Below are 21,713 nucleotides of genomic sequence, written 5' to 3'. Positions count from 1 at the left end.
GTGCTGAGCATCTTTATGATCTCAGGGAGATCATGAAAGATGAAGGCACTCACCATTTTGCAGGATTTGGAGCCCACCTTTCATAAAAGCTTTTATCCTGAGCATACTAAGCTTCTATTCAGGCATTGTTAATCCCTTAGCCCTTAGTTTATTGCCATTCCTCGATATGTACCAATGTTTCATTCAGAAGTACCTGCTAGCAAGAAAGGGTATTGTATGTGATATTTAAGAGTGTCATTCAGCTTCCTGAACAACCAGAAAAGGCTGAATGGCAAGGCTGGTTTGCATATAGTATCTTTCTGCTTCCCTATAAAATATAACAAACAAGGCAGTTGCAGTTTCTGTATTGTGTTGTGTTTGGGACTGAATGACTTTGTCGTTTTGTGAAAATAAAAAAAAAAAAAAAGAGCTGAGAATTGGAGCAGTAAAATAGAAATTTTACGTGTATCATTGAATCCTAGCTTACTTATGTATCTTCATGCTGGTGCATCAGATAACCATGGGATTGCTGTTAAGTAGTAGCCTAATCAGATGCCTGGTGAAATCACAGAACACTGGAGGCAGGAAGAGACCTCTGGAGATCATCTAGCTCAACCACACTGCTCAAAGCAGTGATGAAATAGAGTTAATTAGAGCAGATTGCTCAGGATTGTGCCCAGCCAGGTTTTGAATATCTCCAAGATTAGAGACTTTACAAGCTTCTGAAGCAATCTGTTCCAGTGTTCAATCACCCTTACATTAACAATTTATTTTTTTTTCATTTTTCTGGGATTCCTTTTTGGTAAGGACTGAGGCAAAGAAAGCATTGAGTACCTTGGGTTCTTCAACGCCCTTTGCCAAGGACCAACTGCCTTGTCCCATCAGCAGCAGGCTCACATTTTTCCTTGTCTTCCCTTTGGTTCTGATATACCTGTAGAAGTAGAAACCCATGTTGCCCTTTATGTCCTTACTAGGTCCCCTCCAACTGGGCTTTCTAACCCTGTCTGTGTCTGTGCACGCTAAAACAGTGTCTCTGTATTCCTCTTGCATGACCTGACTCTTCTTCCACCTCTTGTTTGCTTCCTTTTTGCATCTGAGTTTTGTTGGGAGGTCCTTGTTCATCCATGAATGCCACCACCGTTTTGTCACTACTAACTGCCCCCAATCATTTTTTTCTTGAGATGTGAAGTTCAACAAGGCACCTGTCCTTGTCAGCTTTTCAATCACCTCTGTCAGGAAGTTACCATCAATGCACTCCAGAATCCTCCTGGATTGTTTGTGTTCTGCTGTGTTGCACTTCCAGCAGATATCAGGGTGGTTAAACCCCCATGAGGACCAGAGCCTGTGGATGTGAGGCTTCTTTCAGTTGTCTGAAGAAGACATCATCTGATTCCTGATCACATGGTCTGTAGCAGACACACCAAAACATCACCCGTGTTGCTCTGACTACTAATCCTGACCCATGTGTTCTCCACTGGCTTAAAACCCATCTAGAGAAGAGCTCCACGTATTCCCGCTGCGCTCTCACATAATAGGCAACACCTCCTCCTCCCCTTCCAGCCTGTCCTTCCCAAAGAGACTGTATCCACCCATTGCAGTACTCCCTCTGTGTGAGCTACCCCACCAGGTCTCCAACGTCCCAGTAAGCTGCAGCCCTGCAACTGCAAGCAGATCTCTGATTCCTCCTGCTTGTTCCTCTTGCTGCCTGCATTGGTCTACAGGCCCTTCAGAGAGACTCCCAGTTGTGCTGATTTCCTAGGAGAGGTAAGTGAGGTTTCCCCACAATGCTTATTTACATGCATATGCTTGAGGTGGGCTCCTTTCAGTCCGGTGCTGTTGATTATGAGAACTCTTGTGTCTAATAAACCTCCCACACCTTTTGCTTGCCAGCCTGGTCCACTACTTCCTCACTTGGTTGGTGCTCATCCTTTCCCTCCCCTGTTGGTCTTAGTTTAAAGCAAAGATGTTTTCCCCCTATTTTGTCAGAAATAAAATAATTATATTACTATGTCTGGAAAATACATGAACAGTGCATTTGCAACTAAAATGTGTTATTTTAGAAAGTTTTTCCATTTTAGTAATTTAAAGCAGAATTACTGGATAAAGAATTAAATAAAATGAAACATTTTGAAAACAAATAGTGTTATTTAAAGTTGCTTTTGAAGATCAACCAATAATCTGGTTCTCAAAAAATTTTGATGGTGGAGAAAGGATGAGCATGTGATAAACTTCTGGGAAACAAATATTAAAAACATGGTTTTGTGTCTGTGCACTTCTGTGTGTCAACATGCAAAACTCTGTAGGTTCCTTTAAAAAATGTTTCTAATTTTTTTGTTGATTCACTTCATTATGATTTGAGTTAAGCATAAAACCATTACTTCATTTTCTTCCTACCTCATTTTCTTCCTCCTTCCATGTATGAAGTGTTTTCAGTTGTGTGTGCAAAAGACACAATATATATAACACTCCTCTGTCACACATCATCCTAACTGAGGCATTGGATGGTTATCAAGGCTCTCAGAAGCAAACAGTCCCACCCCGCCAATCTTTTTTGGTGAAGTTTTGAAGATACCAAGGATGAGGAACTGTAACCTAAATTTGAATAATACATTTAAAATAGTATAGTGTTGTTTAAAAACTGTGACTGAGGTTCTTGCAACAGCAATGAATGCTGTGCTTTTTTCCTGGTACAGCCAACACAGAGCTCGCTTAAAATTTAAGTTCTCTCGTGCTGCAGAAGCTCAAGTACCCATCAATTTTATTTAGCTAAATTTGTTGTGTCTCACAATTTGTTTATATATACATTTCTTTTTTTGTCTTAAGCCTTTTGCCTAATATAATTGAATTTGACGTCCTTAGTTTATGTGTCATGAGAAATATTAATTCTCCCATATTCACTTATTCTGCCTTTCATAGGTCAGTAGAATCACAGAATGGTTTGGGTTGGAAGGGACCTGTGAAGATCATCTAATCCAGCCCCCTTGCCATGCACATCTTTCACTAGATCAAAGCCCTATCCATGTCTTTCACATCTGTCTTCTCCCCGCTTGGTCATCTCGATTCTGATTTTTTCAGTCCAGATGTTTAACCCCTTCCTGCATGGACCCCATTCCATAACTTTGCTTATTCTTGCCCTCTTCACTTTTCTTCACTACATTTTCTCTAGCCCAAAAATATTAATCCTTTCTGTCTTCTGTATAGTCAGAAGAGTCTGCATTCCCAGAAGAGGGAATGCAACTTCTGAGATTCCATTAGGTGAGCATTAGTGAGGTTGAGAACTAATTATTGCTTTATGTATGTTCTTTGCGAGGATGCAAGAGAAAACACAGCAAAAGCAGTTTGCTACTCCTTCAGAGCAGGAGCCCTTGGGGCATTGTGCTGTCCTAATTGCCTACATGCAGAGGGACTGAGGCCTCTGACTATAGTAGTAAACAAATTGAAAGTGAAGACTGAGGGGGAAATTCACATTGTAGCTGCTCAGCAGTGGTAAATTGTGAACAAGGAATGGTGTGGCATTGAGGTCATGATTATCCAGCTGCAGAATAGATTAGACAGGCTGGAAGCAGGGATGCCAGACTCCTTGTAGAACTGTGGCGGTAGGACTCGTTCCAATGCATTGTTCATTAAATGTTTTTATATTTGAGCACCTATGTGTGTTTAATTCACCTCAAGTGGTACAATAACAATTCACCAATAAGAGGAATCCAGTCTCGATGGTTTACTTCTATGTATTGGGTATTAACGCTGTGTAGTCCTATATGCTGTGCACACAACATGCTTCTCTGGCTGCTGCTGCAGTGGGTGGTGACATTCTGCCAGTGACGTTTAACATGCAGTTTCTGGCCACTGACCCAGGCAAACAGGGCTAAGCAGCGTTTATCTAGTCACATATGCAGCAGCACAAGTGACAGGCCAAAGAATGTGTGATATGCTGCAGGAACTACTGAGTGAGAAGGTGGCCTTCTCTCCATATTTTTTAAGACCTACTGTCACTCTACTATTAGTGTGGAATTGTGAGAACCCTGGTTCATTAGATGTGTATTTATTAGAAATTAGTTGTAGTGCCCTGAAGAAAATAGAAGCTTTGAGGCAAAAAATATTATATCAAACTGCGGACAAATAACAGGAAAAGATGAAATTTTTTTTTCAACTACAGAGATTCCAATTTTCAATATAATTACATTTCAAAATGTTATATGAAAAGTATGCCTTCAGGAAATATAATCTCAGAATTACAAAAGGTAGTAGTTTTAATGTAAGAAGAAATTACATAAATCATATAACTTTAAATGCACTTAATTTTTATTTTAATGTCAATAATGCATGTGAAATCTTCAAAATGATTTTTAAAGTAATATGGTACTGCATTCTTGAGAAATGTCAGTGTTTTTCAGAATTTCTTCTATGATCTGATCAGCTTTTAAGGAAAAAATAAATTCAAGGAAGATCTGTAACTTTTTTCAAATGTGATTTCTAACATTATATTCTTATTTCCATATCTGTTCCTTTCTATTCACAGTTCATCTACAAATGCTATTATTCTGCCTGCTTCAGTGATCTCTGTGTCCTTTTTAAGTTTGCCTGCATCTCTACTTAGGCATATTTATCTCCCGTGTAAATATACTTAGGCATATTTATCTTCATGTATATACTGAGCCTACTTAAGCTATTTCACTATTGCTTTGTTTTCCTCCACTTCTACATAAAAATGCCTGTCCATATGCATCACAACTGTTCAGTAAAGCAGAAAATCTCACTGCTGTTAAATACTGGATAGTTATTTCTCTTGCTGGTTGAAGTATTTACCTGATTGTACCTACAAAACGTGATTGTTTTTCAAGGCAGGGATTTCTTTCTTTATGCATTATATCACTGATGATGTTCGCTTTTGTATTGGCTAGAATTTAACTTGTTAGTGTTCTATTGGCTAGTGTTTAACAGTATTGCTCTGCTTTACCAATGTGAAGAAGAACTTGCTTGGATATGAGTGACATGTTTGGTGCTGTAATCTTCTAGGATTATTTGGGGCAATAATATTCAGTGGTAAAAATCTATGGGAATTATCATGTGTTGTTCTGTCTGCTGGTTTAACTTTTTAATGTCTGTGGCTCTGAGGGTTGTCAAAGGACATGCAGTGTGCTGCTTTTAAGCTCTTGGTTAGCAATTACAGTTTTATGATCTGGTTTGGAATATTTGGTCATTGGAATGACTTGGTCCCTAGGAGAAAGTCTAGATTCTGAGATTAAAAAGTGTCATTCTTGCTAGTTCCTTGGTAGTAGTAACTCATTTCACTGTGTATGCTGTTGAACCAATTCTGATTCACACTTTCCAGTTGGCTGTTACAACTCCTTCAGATGCTTTGGAGTACACAGTGGGGATGCTCTGACAGGATAGTAAGCCTGACATAACAAAGAAAAGGAAATAATGTAAACCATCACCACCTTCCTTTTGGGACAAGGTGCAAAATGATCTCCTATTTATTTCTAATAAGCCTTCTGTGTCTGGCATTTCTTGCGTGTATTTTGTTTGGAAAGTACAGTTAAATGTGCAAATGATTACTACATGAATTCATAGATGTAAATTAGAATCTAGAATGTTAAGCAGATAGTTTGATAAGAAGTCTAAAAACAATATTTCAGCATCCCCAAGCAAGCCCTTTTGACTCAAATTATATAAGATTTTTTCATAATACAAAATAAAAATCACACTTAGATGCATCTGTGTGTACGTGTGTGTGTATATATATGTATCTGTACTGTATAAAAATACTGGGATAAAGGTCTATTCTGCAAAAGTAGGGCTACAATTTGGTTCCATGTGGAAAGATTGCACAAAATTAATGGTATGTAGAAAGCAGAATTCAGCATGAACTGTTCTGAGTGGAAAATTTCAAATATGCTTCCTGCACAGAAGACCTATTCCTACTGATCCAAAAAGCACAGTGCTTCATGAACCCTGACGATGCATTCATTAGTATCATTAAGACAGGTCTACAACGAGTTGTGTATGGAGAATGGACTAGTGCTTTGGAATGAATGTCAGAGTTGAAGTGTTGTAGGAATGTATGATGTGAAAAACGGTGCAAGTTAAGCAACACTGTTGATACAATGTGTTTGACCAGCTTTAATATAATTAGAAACCAGCATGTAATCCCAAACCTACCAAGCCCCCATACCTATGACTTAGTGCTAAATTGGACTGGTAAACAGTAGTAAAGCATGTTCTTTTGGGCAGAGACTGGGAAGTTGTACAGGCAGGGTTAAAAGCAAACTTCCCACGGAAGGTAGTTTATCAAATGCTACTTGTTGAAGAGGTAAATTTGATTTGAGAAATGGACCTTTAGTTACATTGTACCAAATTCAGGGATTCAAGTAAGAAAGAAGAAGTAGATATGTCTCTGATTCAATTTTACTAATATTGCTAATGTCAGAACAGTCACCCAAGAATGCCATAAAGATTGATAAGTATAGAAAGATAAAGAAACAGTCTGTCTGCTCTTTTTAATAAAGTTTAAGCACTTACCTTTTATTTCACTTTCAGGGATGTTTTAGAACTAATTTCTAAGGCCATGCCAAGGTTTAAGTTCACTTCTGGGAGTTTACAAACATTACCAAGGGGAAAAACAACTCAAAATGGAACCTGATCTCATCCTGAAGAAAAGTTCTCTTCAGTTCAGTTAGCATTTAGGCTGGACTCAAGAGGTATACTGTAGGTATTAATATATTCAAGACAGTTTTCTTGAACTGAGTAGATCATAGATGTGCTGATATCATGACTGCCTATGCTGGACAAATAGCACTCAGAGGTTATTCCAGTTAATATTTTTATTACCTTTACTCATTTATACTAGGTTAGAGGTCACTGCTGTCCTCAGTCTAATCTCAGCAGATTTACTCTGAATTTCCAGAGTCTCTGGCCTCTTTGGTCAGTTGTTTGGTTAGTTTTATACTAACTCTGAACTTGCGACATGAGTTCTTATGAAAACAGATATATAAAATATTCAAGATAATAATAGAAGCACCATGGTCAGTACATGGTGGAAACTATTTTAGAGCAAGAAATGATTGAAAGGTAATGCCTGTGTTTGTCAGAATTTGTCATTTTTTGGTCATAACAATCAGATGTGGGGTTTTGACAAAGAAGTCCTTGATGTTATGACTTCCCTAGGTAACACTTTTAGAACACATGTCCAAAGGGGAAATTTTTATCTTTAAATAAAGATTTATTTTAAAATAGGTTTCAAGAAAACAGTGCTGTTACCTGACCTATCTAGTATGGATGTAGAATTTGGGGAGATGTTGCCCAATGTTATGAGACAGTGAATATATTTGTAGCTGCATTTTTCAGTATTAGACCTCAAAGATTCTATCTAATTATCTTTAAATAGCAGTATAAATAGCAGAAATAAATTCTGCTTCAGAATAATGGGTTTTTCAGTCATGTTTAATTTATTAAATGTATTCGAGACATCTAACATCCAAGATGTTAAGTTAGTTGTGAGGGAGGCCCATACAGAAATGATTCAGTGTTGTGAATTTGTAGGTGGCATGCAACCTTTTAAACTATTGCCATGGCTACCCTATGGCTGATAGAAAGGTGTGTATGGCATACAGACCTCCACTGTGCATTGTTATATATTCTGCTCACCATAAGTAATACCTAGAATGAGTCTGTCCTTCTGGCAAAAATAAAATTTGGCTGAAAAATACAATTTCTCACTTAATTTTTTCATATAAAGTTTTGCCTTATTTTTTCCAGAGAAAAAAATGCTTGCAGAAATGAATTGGTGGGCTTTAATCCTGATTTATTTTTTTAAAATTATATTTTATTCACTCAAATCCATTTTCGGTTTCTGGTTCTAAATTGCAGTGTGTCTGATTTTAATATTATTCTCATCTCATTGTATACATATTATCGTATGTGAATAGCAAAATTGGCTTATTACAAAAGAATATCTCCTTTCCTAATTGTGTATCAGATAGACTAAACAAATAGTTATTTAGCCATCATTCACAGTTTTCAGAGCTCACATATTTCAAAACTGTTACTAACTGCTGCTCTACTTTCTTTTGTGGCACAAACATGATTTGACAATAAAGACACAGAATATTTCTAATCAAAAGGAATATGACTGCAAAGGAAAATAAAATGTAGATACAGTAAATGTCAAACTATGAATAAATTGGACAAGTACAGAACATTCAGACCTGATTTGCTTTAAAGTGTCTAAATCATCAGAATTCAAAAGCTAGTGTTTTGAATGGCAAAATAGCCTTTTTTAATGAAATGACTTTCTTTATCCCCATAGAAATTAAAGTATGGTTGGATTTTCTGTGAAAATATAACATGAATTCATAAGACAAATTCATGTTTTAAAACCAGAGAAAAATTAAATAAGATGAAAAGAGGTAGTCAGTTTTTAATTTCCTTAATTCCTTTAGAACAAGTCCAGTGGAGTGCTGGAGCTGATGTAATTGCTACATAAGATTGAAAGGAAGTATCACAAACTGTGTTCTACTTTTGCTAATTAGACCACAACCAGCCAAAATATAAACCAGGAAATGTCACATTGGAATGGGGTCCTATTTCACAAAGCACTGGAACGTACACACTCTTCACTGTGTCACCCTCTGTCTTTTGATATGTCAGTCCACTGGTATTTACTTTAATTTTCTTAGAAAATCTCAGCCTTAAAGTTTACCAACTGTTTAAGTTCTTTGATGGATAAGGCTTTATTGAAATTGCTCCTGTATGAACACATGGGTAGAGGATCTTGTGAAAATACGACAATGTAGAGCGGGAGTGAGAAAAAACTAGGTCCTCTTTCAATGGATGGAGAAGAGCAGGGCTTCTGGAAATCAGGTAACTTTAATTTTAAGAGACGAAGCCAAGAAGTCAGTCTGTGTGTGTGTACGAGGTAACTACATACGATGGAATGAGATGCTCTAATGGAGTTTGACAGACTGGCACTACTGCACTTTATCAGAGGTTCCTTTTAACAAAACTCCTGGGAAACCTGCTTTGAAAAAAGAGTATGGCTAACGTAGCTTTCATTTTTAAGCAAGGAACTTTCATTCCTGTTTTGTTTATTCATTGTGTAGAATCAAAAACCCATATCAAAATTCTAACTTATCTACCAAATAACTGCTAAAGGAAGCAATAGGCTACATTCTGTTAGTCAAGTTATTTTTGCTATGATTTTAGTAATTTTTAGGCAAATGCTAGGATTTTTTGAATACCATAAAAATATTTACTCTCTATTAGCAAAATAGGATTTTAAATTAATCTTAGAATCAGGCTGATATAGCTAGAATCCTATACTAGAATAATTCTGGAAATGGTCAGAAATTATACCTCAAATGGTGGCAATTTTGACACTCTGCAAAATACTTTTCATTGTTTTAATTACTCTTTTATTTAATTATACTCTTCCATAGTAGATGACAGAAATACATTTTTTCAAATGAAGAAAGTTGTTTGATCTGAAATATTTGTTTTCATAATTTTATTTCACAGCAAATACATTTTGAGTTTTTTTCCCCATTCAAATTAAAATACATTTCAAAGCTGTAAAACCCATTGCCAAAAAAAAAAAAAAAAAGAGAATCTTTACCTTCCACATATGTTTCTCCCAATATTTAAAAAAAAATATGTGTATAGAACTTCTTTTTTATTACTCCTTGCTGCATAAGAACACCTATGACCTGTTTTTCTTAAACTTTGTCATGTTCTGATAAGAAGCTTGATTAAGTTGTATAGTTAATGAGAAATGAAAAAATTTTGCTTGATGTGGAGAAATACCTCAATTTGTCACTGAAGGGCAGGCTAATATTTGTATGTTTTTCTTGTCTTACATAAACCTATAGTTTGCACTAGAGTTTATGAATTGCTACTAGCAAGAGCTATATGAGGTAGGTTTGCATTTTAGCATGAAAATTACTAGTGTGTGTGATGTCATCAAAAGTAGTTAAAAGATGAACAAGCTTGCCTCAAAGGAGATGATGATAAAATTTTTAAGGAGGAGCGAAAACACACTGGTGTTATTGGAATGCTGGTAGCTAAATTTTTATGTAAAACAGTTTAAATGATCTGTTTCATTTACTTCAGTACTCTTCTTGATATGTTTTTTGCATATAGAATGCACCATGATTGTATTTATTGTGGACTATCCATTCTTTTCCTGTATTGTTCACTTGGCAGATCAGTACTTCAGTAGTTAATTTGTTTTTCTTTCTTTTACATTGGAAAATGGGTGAATTAGACATGCTTTAATAACCAACAGAGCCAGAATATCCACAAATGTCTAGTTTCTATCTATTCAAATTAGGTAAAATAAAATATTTGTTTTCAAATAAGTTGGGTAACAGAGGGTGAACAAACTACTGTGGAACCAATCCACCTGTCACATAATGTGACATTACCGTATTACCTCAGCAACCCATTCTTTTAAAATGCCAAATATAATTGGTACTGAAAGCTTACCATACTGTAATACAATTATTAAGAACAACTTTTTTACAAGAGCATAATTTAAAAGTTACTGGTAAAAATCTCTTTTGATGGTAGCAGTTGTATTTCTGTATTTAGTGGAGTTTAATGCCACAGAGCCATTTAAAGGACCAAGAGAGCTAGGAATTTGGTTTTTACACAGTATCTCAGTTCCCTAGATACTGAAATGTTAGCAGAAGACCAACTTGACTCCTTCAGTCTTTCTGCCACAGGGCAGAAAGCAATAAAGAAATCAGCAATTTACTTAGACTTTATCTTCTTCATCCACTCTCCGAATGGTGAGTGAAAAGGTGAAACACTCGACCAGGTTGCCCAGAGAGGTGGTAGATGCCCCATCCCTGGAAACATGCAAGGTCAGGTTGGATGGGGCTCTGAGCAACCTGATCTACTTGAAAATGTCCCTGCTCATGGCAGAGGAGTTTGGACTAAATGATCTTTGGAGGTCGCTTCCAACCCAAACTATTTTATGATTCTATGATATCAGTGTTCCTCCTTGCAGTTTCTCCATGTGAATGGGGAAGTAATCCTGTGCTTTGATCAGCTCCACCATCAGCTATTGTCCAGAGTAGGTTAGAGAACCTCGAAGTACATGCAGGTTCATTTTCCAAATTCATATTCTATTTTCATATCATTGTTTACCCTGAAATGTTATTCCTATCAATGTAATTTTAAACATTTCTTGTAGTTACTTCTTCCCTCTTCAGCATTTGAAGGATAATGATATTGCGTTTTTTTTTTAAAAAGGTCTCCTCCTTGCTCGACAATAGCTGTTTCTAAAATGATCTGCTGCCGTCATGTGGTTTTGTAAAGTTTGGGATCATCTGACAAGCGAGGAAAAGAGATTCCAACCAGACAAATACAGATTTAAAACCATTGGTAACAGATGACATAAGAAAGCTGTACCAATTTAGAAAACATCTGTTTTTGGGGACTTTAGAATTAAATGATAATATTTTGGAGTAAATGTAAGTATTTTCCTGAGGAATGATGCTTTTTTTTTTTAGGTTGGTGAATATATCATGACTCTGCTATACCCTATAGCTAATATATTCAAGAATGTTTTTTGTGAAGGCAAAATGTGCCATTAGCTATCTTTCACTTTTTGTAACTGAGTTAGCTATGTATAAGTTAGCTTTGTCCTTGTTTTGCGTCTCCTACTAAAATGTGTGCTTGTGGTTTCTTCTTTAAAATCTTAGCCCGTATACTGAGCAGGGTACCAAAATCTATTTGGGGGGGGAGGGGGATTAGGGGGGTGGGGGTTGGTTGTTTGTTTGGGTTTTTTTGTTGAATTTTGACATTTTGCTTTTGTTGTTCCTTGGAAAAAGTTCCAAACCTTTTGAATATTTTTGTAATTTTGTTTTGAAAAGACCATTTGGGATCTCAGAGGTCAGGTTTCCAGCTGAGCTTGTCTGTTTCTGAAATATATGAGAGACCCCATTTTTAATGTCAAGACCATAATATCGCAAATGATCAGTATGACTCCAGAAACATCTTGGCTTTGAAAGACCATATTTTCAAAATATATATTTTGCCTAAGAAGCTTTATTTCTATTCCTGGTAGCACAGTTTAGAAGCTCAAGATGGGGCCTGACAAATTGTTAAATATTATTTATAGTTTTATCTGCCTTAAAAAATTGTATTTTATTCTGAATGAAATATTCTTACAGAAATCCCTCTATTAATATAAGTACTCTTTCACCAAGACCTCCTTCATCAAGCTGTGTTTCCTTCTCAAGTACCCATAGAGATGCTTTCATTTTCCTCTGTCGTTATAACCAATGTTTCACACCTGTGATGGAAATAATGATTTTACTGAAAGCAGAGATACGATTTCAAAAATTATCATTGACTTAATGGTTTTGAAACTTCACCATCTGTATGTGTTTTTTATCTCCTTTGGATAAGCTTTCTCTGGTTTGGTTGTGCAACACTAGTGTTCAAGCTTTGAAAAAGTTGTGTTTCTAATTAATTCTAATTAATATTTTCTAAGTTCCAGGAAAAACAGATAAATAAACTGAGATGCTTTTCTTTATCTATCTAGAATGTAAACATGAAAACCATTCATTTAAAGTGGTAACTTTTAAATGAGTGCATAGAATTTTATATTTTCCCTGTCTGGTTGTGATTGACAATATAAATAAATATAACAATATGACAATATAAATATGTCATATAAATATGACAATATAAATAAATACAGAAAATGCTTCTTGGCTTGCAAAGGCCAGAGTAAAAAGAAATTATGAACTATTAATATTATGAAACAATTTCAAAGAATATTTGAATTATTTTTCAAATGGTTAATTTAGAAAATACAACCTGTGCTCAAAATGGGCAAGACACAGGAATGAAAAGCAAAAGAATTACTTACATGATTTGTAATAAAGTACAAGCACTTTTTTAATGAAATGCTGGGGTTTTTGATTAAGTATAGTAGATGCATAAGTACCACAAGAACTTGCTTTAAATTGTCATTCCAAAAGCACAGTTCTACATCAGCAAAGTGTGTTGAGTCTATCGTATTGATGCAAGTTCAGCAGCGAACAGGCAGTGTTGATGGCAGGGACAAGCCCAGTGGGACTGTTCATCTAATTAGAAGCAGCTTGGGTCTCAATGATAATTGCACGGAACTGGCATCGATTTTCAAATAAATTCAAAATAACCTAAATTATTCTTAACAAATGACAAAAGCTTGCCCTGTACTCAAGCAGAGCCTGCTAGTATGTAAAGTATCACCCTTGTTTTACACACAATTTGGAATGTTACCTATTTGCTGTATCTGACACAATATGGATAAATAGGGAAAATAAATTTGAATCTTAATTAGAGATTCACAAATTCATAATTACAAATGCAGACATAAGAGTAATGACAGGTAATGCTTCAGTACAGAGGTTTGTGCTACCTGCGAAGCCAGAACATTGTTCACTCTCTGCAAATATTCTGTTTGAGGACAGAGGATGAACTATTTGCTCACAGTAGTGATTTCATACTGTAGAAGGAAAGGAACACAAGGCAGAGGTGTCAGCATCATAGGTATATATATGTAGAAGGAAAGGAACACAAGGCAGAGGTGTCAGCATCATAGGTATATATATGTAGAAAATGAGGCTCTTCAGACTATCTCCATCACATCCATTTAATAAGATTAGAAACTTTTGTGTTGATTTGTCATTTGATTTTACGGTGTCAAATAATTACTTCAGCAAATAGAGGAAAAGGATGAGACCGCTTATTCTTGTATTCTTTTCATTGAGTAAGTTACTCTCTAATTTAATGTTCATCAGAGAGTACTTAAGGCAGTTCCCTGTACTGGTAGACCGGAGACGCAATATTGCTACTTAGAGGAACAACTCACTGCTTTTTTTTCAGAAAGCTCAGATAGTTCATACATGTACTTTTATGGACTTGTGAATGTTTTAAACATTGTTTTCATCCTAAGTAGGAATGAAGAGTTGAAATAACCCAATTCTGCATTAAATGGGAAATGCTAAAATCTTTGATACAGACATATCAAACAATCTCATTTCTACACACTTGATTTAGAAAAAGAGTTCTCAGCACTCCCGACCTGAGATGATTAGCTCTAGTTTAGTGAGCAACACTGAAATATTTTATCTGGCAATCAGTTTGCCTGTATCTCTGCTTGTCAGTGCAGCCTCCCGGGATTTCTAGTTCCTGTATTTTGCACTCCTTTCTTCTCTGTGATGCAGCTTCACTGGCTGAACAAAGGCCCCTGGTTCACTGAGTTGGGCAGCTCTCAGGTGGCACTGTGATGATTCAATTAAAGAAAGATGTTGCAGTGATTGTTGGCATGTGTAGTCCAGGCAAAGAGCAGCTTACATGGGAAGGCAGAGAGTCTGCGGCACCTAAAATGCAACTCTGATAGGGTAGTTTAGCCATTCATGTAAATATACAGATTTTTTTTGCCTCAATGAACCACAGCAAAATACTTTCTTACAAATTTTCTCCATCCTGCAATTGCAGGCTTTTTGCAGGAGATGAAGGTCTCCACAGAATATTTGTAGTATAATTGGCACTGTGTGAGACAGAACATATGTATTACAAGGACATAGGGTGTATCATCAGCAAGTTCGCAGATGACACCAAGCTAAGCAGGAGTGTTGATTCCCAGGAGGATAGGGAAGCTCTACAGAGAGACCTAGATAGATTGGATCATTGGGCCAAAATCAATGGCATGAGTTTCAACAAGGGCAAGTGCCAGGTTCTGCACTTGGGCCACAACAACCCCGTGCATTGCTACAGGCTTGGGGAAGTGTGGTTGGAAAGCTGCCTGGAAGAAAGAGACCTGGGGGCTCTAATTGACAAGCGGCTGAATATGAGCCAGCAGTGTGCCCAGGTGGCCAAGAAAGCCAACGGCATCCTGGCTTGTATTAGAAATAGCGTGGCCAGCAGAAGTAGGGAGGTGATTGCGCCCCTGTACTCAGCACTGGTGAGGCCACACCTCGAGTATTGTGTCCAGTTTTGGGCACCTCAATCCAAGAGAGATATCGAGGTGCTGGAGCGAGTGCAGAGGCGGGCAACGAAGCTGGTGAAAGGCCTGGAGAATAAATCTTATGAAGAGTGGTTGAAGGAACTGGGACTGTTTAGTATGAGGAAGAGGAGGCTGAGGGGAGACCTCATCACTCTCTACAACTACTTGAAAGGACACTGTAGAGAGGTTGGTGCTGGTCTCTTCGCACAGGTAATTAACGACAGAACAAGAGGGAATGGCTTCAAGCTCCAGCAGGGTAGGTTTAGACTGAACATTAGGAAAGAATTTTTCACAGAAAGAGTGGTCGGGCATTGGAATAGGCTGCCCAGGGAGGTGGTTGAGTCACCATCCCTGGATGTGTTTAAGAGACGTTTAGATGTGGTGTTGGGGGATATGATATAGGGAAGAACTTTGTAGTGTAGGGTAGATGGTTGGACTCGATGATTCCAAGGGTCTCTTCCAACCTGGATGATTCTATGATTCTATGATTCTATATGTAGTATAATGAAATTTCAAGAGAGGAGTACTGTTGAAAACAAGAGCAGTTACAGGTAATTAATTATCAGTATAATATTAACAAGATGAGAATATATCTAGTTATTCTGTATAGTTAGAATGTGCTGGAAAACAGAAAAAATGGCCATTACCTTATAAAGAACCTTGCAGCTTTCTCCCACCCTGGTGGTTTTGTTCAGCCCGTGTTGCTTCATGTACATCTCTGGCATGAGGAGCTGCAACCTGCTGCCCAGCTGCACTAATGACCTCAGATTCTGTAACGTATTCAAGTAGGGAGGGGAAAAAATTGTCTAGGGAAACTTGTTGCGTAGTGAAAGAAATTATTATGTATTGTAACTTCTTGCACTTTGTTAACAAGTTCCGATGAGGTTTGTTGTTAGTTCCACTGGGATATTCCACCCCTGCATTTGGGTAAAATGAAAGATCTTAGCAAAAGGAACAAAGCTGTAGTGTGGGTGGAACCCTGTACAGTCAACATAAGAACAATCCCCTGTTCTGAGGTACGATAACTGAGTACAAAATTATGCTTAGTTTCCTTCTAATATTCCTGGGTATACTTTTAATTCCCTGGCGCTGAAATTTGTTTTAGTAATAGAAATCAAATTGAGATATCTGTAAATGTGTCAGTCAAGTCTTCAAGCTTTTACCATGTATCTCTTGAACTTCAGTTAGTTCCAAGACCATTTCTTTCTTTCTCTAGTTTTGGAATCCTTGTATCTAGTGACATCTGTATGTAGAATTGATTTAGGCTTGTTTTTAAAGGAAGAAAAAACTCTTGTCCTGCATTGACAAACTTTTTGTGTTTTTGACTTCTGTTTGATTTAATTAAAACCTCCCACTTCTTAAGAAGCAGTGATGCTGAATTATGGTGCAAGGGGATAATTTTTGCAAGATATATGGATGATTAGCGATGAATTTCATCTTTAGATTTAGAAATTTAAAGATCAGGCTCTTCCCAAACCACATGACACTGAAATCTAAGGAACCATAAAAATTCTGCTCCTAGGAGTTGTATTCATGTCCCTTAGTTGTAAGTAGCTAAAGGATACTAGTCCTGGTTTGTTGTCAAGACTTCCACTGTCAATGCTAGAGAAAGACAGATACAGAATCACAGAATATTTTTGGTTGGATGGGACCTTTGAGATCATCAAGTCCAACCAACAAAAAAAACCCCCAAAAACCAAAACCAACCAAACAAAAAACCCCGCACCCAAAAAATCCCAGAACACCAACACCAAAACCAAACCAAACGCCCACAACCACACCCCACCCCACCCACAAACAGACACAAAACCTTTGGGTAGTGACTGATGATTAAAGATAGAAGAGGTGAATCGTAGCCCGTATGGCAGAAAGCTCTTATGATCACATCAAGGAAGAGGAGAAGCCCTTATTAGGCTTCTCCTTATGAAGAGTCCTTCAATGGACTTTTAGCAATATGCACGACTGAGAATCATCACCTTCACTTCCCATTTTATACCTGTTAGTCTCTTTTCCCCATGGCCAGATTCTACTGACTCTGTGGGCTTGTTAGTTCTCTATAGGTTCTGCCCCTGTGGTAAGTCATGCACGTCTCCATGCCCACCTCCCTGTGCGTTTCGAATAGAGTCAGTAGTCATTATGAGGCCATGGCTCCTCTATCTTGTATCCTTTCTATTACAGGATATTACTGGGCATGTTTAGTTTGGAGAAGAGGAGGCTGAGGGGAGACCTCATTGCCCTCTACAACTACCTGAAAGGAGGTTGTAGAGAGGTGGGTGTTGGCCTCTTCTCCCGAGGGAATAATGGCAGGACCAGAGGAAATGGTCTGAAGTTGCAGCAGGGGAGGTTTAGATTAGATATTAGGAAGAATTACTTTACTGAGAGAGTGGTCAGGCACTGGAACAGCCTGCCCAGGGAGGTGGTGGAGTCGCCATCCCTGGAGATATTTAAGAAACGTTTAGACATGGCACTTCAGGGCATGCTCAAGTGCCTGAGATTGTTGGGTTGCGTCTGTTTGTGGGTGGGTGTGGTGTGTGGTTGTGGGTGTTTTGTTTCTGTTTTTGTTTTGGTGTTTGGGGTTTTGGTTTTTTGTTGTTGTTGTTGTTGTTGTTGTTGTTGTTGTTTTGTGGGTTTTTTTTTTGTTGGTTGGACTCGATGATCTCAAAGGTCCCTTCCAACCAAGAAGATCCTGTGATTCTGTGATACTGCTGTCTTTCTTTTTGCCTCATATAAGATGCATTGTCAGTGTTGTCACAGAGTTAGTTTTTGAAAAAGATTTCAGAGTCCTTACATGTCAAGATGAAGACTGCAAATTATCTTCACAAGGAAACAAGTGAAGTTTTAAATATTAATATTGTAAATTTGGTCTGAGTTGCCTGTACATCAGAAGGTTAGTGAGTTTTTGTCAGGGTTAGAATTTTCCCACTGGTAAACAAATTTTTTTAAGTAAACATTTATTTAGAAATGCTTCTGCTGCACTGTGGGCTTCCTTCTAGCCATATTTTTCCTGTTAATTGTGTGTAATGAGGACTGAAAAGCTAAAAGATGTGCTTATACAAATTCCTGTTCTCAAGCACATTGAGCTTCATTTGCAGAGTGATCAGGAGGCAATTTTTTGTCGATCTGTTTTCTTTGAGCTCTTTGAGAAGGCTTAGGGCTAAAAAAGATCCCATTGCATGATCCCAGCCAGTCAGGTTTAGCCAGGTAAGCAAATAAAAGAGAACTGTTAAGGGCTAATTCTGAGGTGAAGTGAAGGAGTTTATACTTGACTTCATAGTGTCAGGTCAGGTGAATCAGAAGCAAACAATGATACATCAGGAAGGAGAATTATTATATCAAGCAGCAGCTTGTGTTTCCAAGATTAGACTTCTTGAGCAAAATTAGATGAAGAATTTCTTTCATCACTCTAATTAAACTATTCTGCCCTTTTCATTGTCTTAGGTCATTGTTGATGAATGACAGAGAACTGCCTTGAGTGCTGCTTCCCAAATATAATTAAACGAGATGTTTTTCAGTGGAAGAGATTATACTTTTGCTGAATTTAAAGCAGCTAAAACAGAAATAGGGATTACGTATACTGAAAGTTAAACTGTGCACCCGCATATGTTGGATTAGATGGTTTGGAATCTTTAATTGAATTTTGTTTTTTAAATTTGCCTTTCATTTTCTTGAGTTCTTATGCTTAAGATTTAAGATTATCACAAAACACAAGTGACCTTTTAGATTACTGCACAAAAAGGGACAAGACAAATAAGAATTTTTTAGTCTAACACATAACACAGAATCCCAGGTCGACTGTAACTAATTAGGAGTCTGCTGTTATGTTTTATCTTGTTTCAGAATATTCGCACTCACTTATACAGTAATCTTTGTTCACTGAATTAACCAGGCAGTTCACAATGATGCTGTCTGGAGTGTTAGCTGCCTTTTGCGTAGAGGGTGTTTGCCCCTGACACGGAACAACAATCTGAGCTAGATGTGCAGGGGAAGGTGCAATTTTGCAGTGCAGACACCCTAGAGCTCACTTTGTTAATCAGAACCAGAGAACTCCCCCAGAGCTACAGTCCCTATCAGAGTTAGGCTTTATACAGTTTAGATTAAATCTTGCCCATGAAGCACGTTTAGGAAAGCATATGGGAATGTTAGTTAACAATTTATTACATATACCCTCAAAAGGCTGATTACTGACAGCTCTAGGAATGCTAGGCATTAAACGTTTGCACTCTTGTGTGTTCCTGAGAAAGAGATAATGGCACCTGTAATATTATGTTCCAGGATTGTGTCCAACATTTGTAGTAATTCTTATTATAATGCAAATAGACCGTTATCATGTTGCCTTATGTATGAATTGTCTTCTAAACTTTGTCTCAGTGTAACATACATTCTTATTCACTCTGCGGTTCTAACAATATTCTTATAAGCTTACGCTGCAAGTATGTAATTTATCATCAAATTTTCTTCTGTTCATTTCCATAGAAGACCATGTACCTATGGTTATAATTTTATTTATTGTTTAAAGCAGTTTGAGTGACTTCTTACTCATTTAAGGGCTCAATAAGACAATTTACCAACTGAATTTAGAAGGGGTTGAAACAAGCCTTCACTTATTATATGGCTAATAAATGTAGGGAGAGATTCCTTTTCTATAGAAATAGAAAACAAACTATAGACAATAGTTTGTCTGCTTGTCAATTTCTTCAGAACATTCTTAATAGCCTTTTCTATTTAAATAATTAAATTCCATGTCAGATAAAAGTCATTAGAAAGAACATTGGTTCTTTTCTGCTGTTACATTTGTACATTCTTTAATTCCGAGCATAAACTCCATCTTCCACATCTCGTTAACAATATCTACTAGCGTGTACTTTCTGTTTTGGACTATGTAGTGGATTTGTGTTCCTTGGGTTGTTAATGTATGATCCATGAGTACATGGAACATGCAGACCTCTGACATGACACTCTATACAAACAGGTTTTTCATGAGCAGTTGAACTAATTGATTTTGTTTTCATTTTTTGTATGGAATTTTGTTCTTTTTCTCTATGAACACCACTGGTTACCCCGGTTCCCATTCCGTTTACTGGCTCTATACAACTCCCCCTTTGAGTCAATTAATGCACAGATGCAACTAATGCTGATTTGCTCTTTGCTGATCTGGGTAGTCTGAATTATGTGGAAAAAAGGTGTATAAAAGAATTTTGTCTGTTAGTCTCTTTTCTCAATACAACCCAGCCACAAACTTTTAATTAATTCTTTGGGAACCTACTGGAGGGACAGAAGTGGGATAATTTTTTTTTTTTAAGATTTGACTAATAAAAGAATATAAAATGCTGTCACACAGTGTTTTTCATAGGGAGTAGGTTGGTAATTTAAGAAAAAAGGAAGGATAGTTATAATTCATTTTATCACAATATCATTGAATACTTGAGAAGTTAGATATTCAAAGAAAGAAAGAAAGACGGAAGTTATCTAATGTATAAACTTCAATTACAAAATGTGCAAGAATGAAAACTGTCATTGTCAGCCAATGACTCTATCTAAATATTCTTTGTGTTTTTCAGTAAAAGAGCTTGCTTTCATCCTTCTCACGAAAGTGAACCTTTGGCTTGGACATAATTTATAAAATGTACAGGCCAAATTAGCCTAAAAAAATGAGATGGGAAAAATGAGCTACTGTAAAAATATTTTAAAAATACAGCTAAGTGATTTTAAACATTTTTATACCCACTCCATTACCTACAAAAAATCTTATGTTTTTGGCTCTGTTGTTTCCAGGGATGCAAAATTGCATCATGATTTTTTTTTTTCCTCATCTCAAAAGAAAAGAAGGAATTTTTGCTTTGAACTTATAAGCTCTATTGTTGTTTTGTACAGCCTTTCTGAGAACTGTATCAGTCCTCTAGAAGGCTGTATGAGTCTGTTTTGCTTTTATATGTGGTACAATACCAGTAATACAACCAAAACATGAAGTTCTATATCCAGCAATCATTTTTAACTACTACTATCAACTATTTTTAACTGTTTTAAATCTCTTTGTTCTGCTTTGGTATGTCTCAAGAGACTTTGAGCACAAGCAGTTTTTTACTGTTGTCCATGAATAAATTGCTTGCAGTGTTTTACCCTGTTGAATAAAACTAAATATAAATGATAAGTTAAAAAAGAAATAGCAAGAGTGGACCTGTCATTCTGAGAGATTGAGCTAGGATTTATTGGAGAATTTATTTTAGGAAATAATTCTGCATTTCTTTTTTCTTTCTTTCTTTCTTTTAATTTTTTTTTTTTCTCTCTGTGTTCAGATGGAAGACGTCATAGCTCGCATGCAAGATGAGAAAAATGGGATTCCTATTCGTACAGTCAAAAGTTTTCTTTCCAAGATCCCCAGTGTCTTTTCTGGTAAGAGTCAAAGTGAATTTCATACTGTTTAAAGTTTCAGCATATGTAAGGGGATGCTCAAATAGAAAACACTTCTAACTGAGTGCTATGGGAAATTCACAGTCATCTGGTCTGGAGGAGACATTGACTACCCTTTGAATACTTTAATAACAGAAATTTTTGATGTTTCTTTCACATTGGAGTGGGTTTACACAGAGATGTTTTTGTCCTGCAAATTAAGTGAAGGGAATACTTAATTTACTATAAAAAGTCAATTATTGGAAGATGGCAGTATTTTTATTGTAGAGTTTCTGCATTTCAGATCTGGTTTTTAGCCTGTTTTCAAGGTACATATGAGTTT

The 21,713-nt window shown here is 36.8% G+C and overlaps 1 protein-coding gene across 8 annotated transcripts in view; it reads left to right on the top strand.

The window, feature by feature from the left end:
* RGS7 (regulator of G protein signaling 7) overlaps positions 1–21,713 on the top strand; it is a 263,608-nt gene that overhangs the window by 95,836 nt on the left and 146,059 nt on the right. For all 8 annotated transcript variants that reach the window (XM_074144276.1, XM_074144277.1, XM_074144280.1 and 5 more), the window contains one exon: positions 21,277–21,373. In XM_074144276.1, coding sequence (XP_074000377.1) covers positions 21,277–21,373 — 97 coding nt within the window. The remainder of the gene's footprint in view (positions 1–21,276; positions 21,374–21,713) is intronic.

Source organism: Numenius arquata, chromosome 2, assembly GCF_964106895.1.
Source record: "Numenius arquata chromosome 2, bNumArq3.hap1.1, whole genome shotgun sequence".
NCBI classification, from domain to species: domain Eukaryota; kingdom Metazoa; phylum Chordata; class Aves; order Charadriiformes; family Scolopacidae; genus Numenius; species Numenius arquata.
The sequence above is the reverse complement of the archived record's forward strand: the minus strand, read 5'-3'. Positions and strand labels throughout refer to the sequence as shown.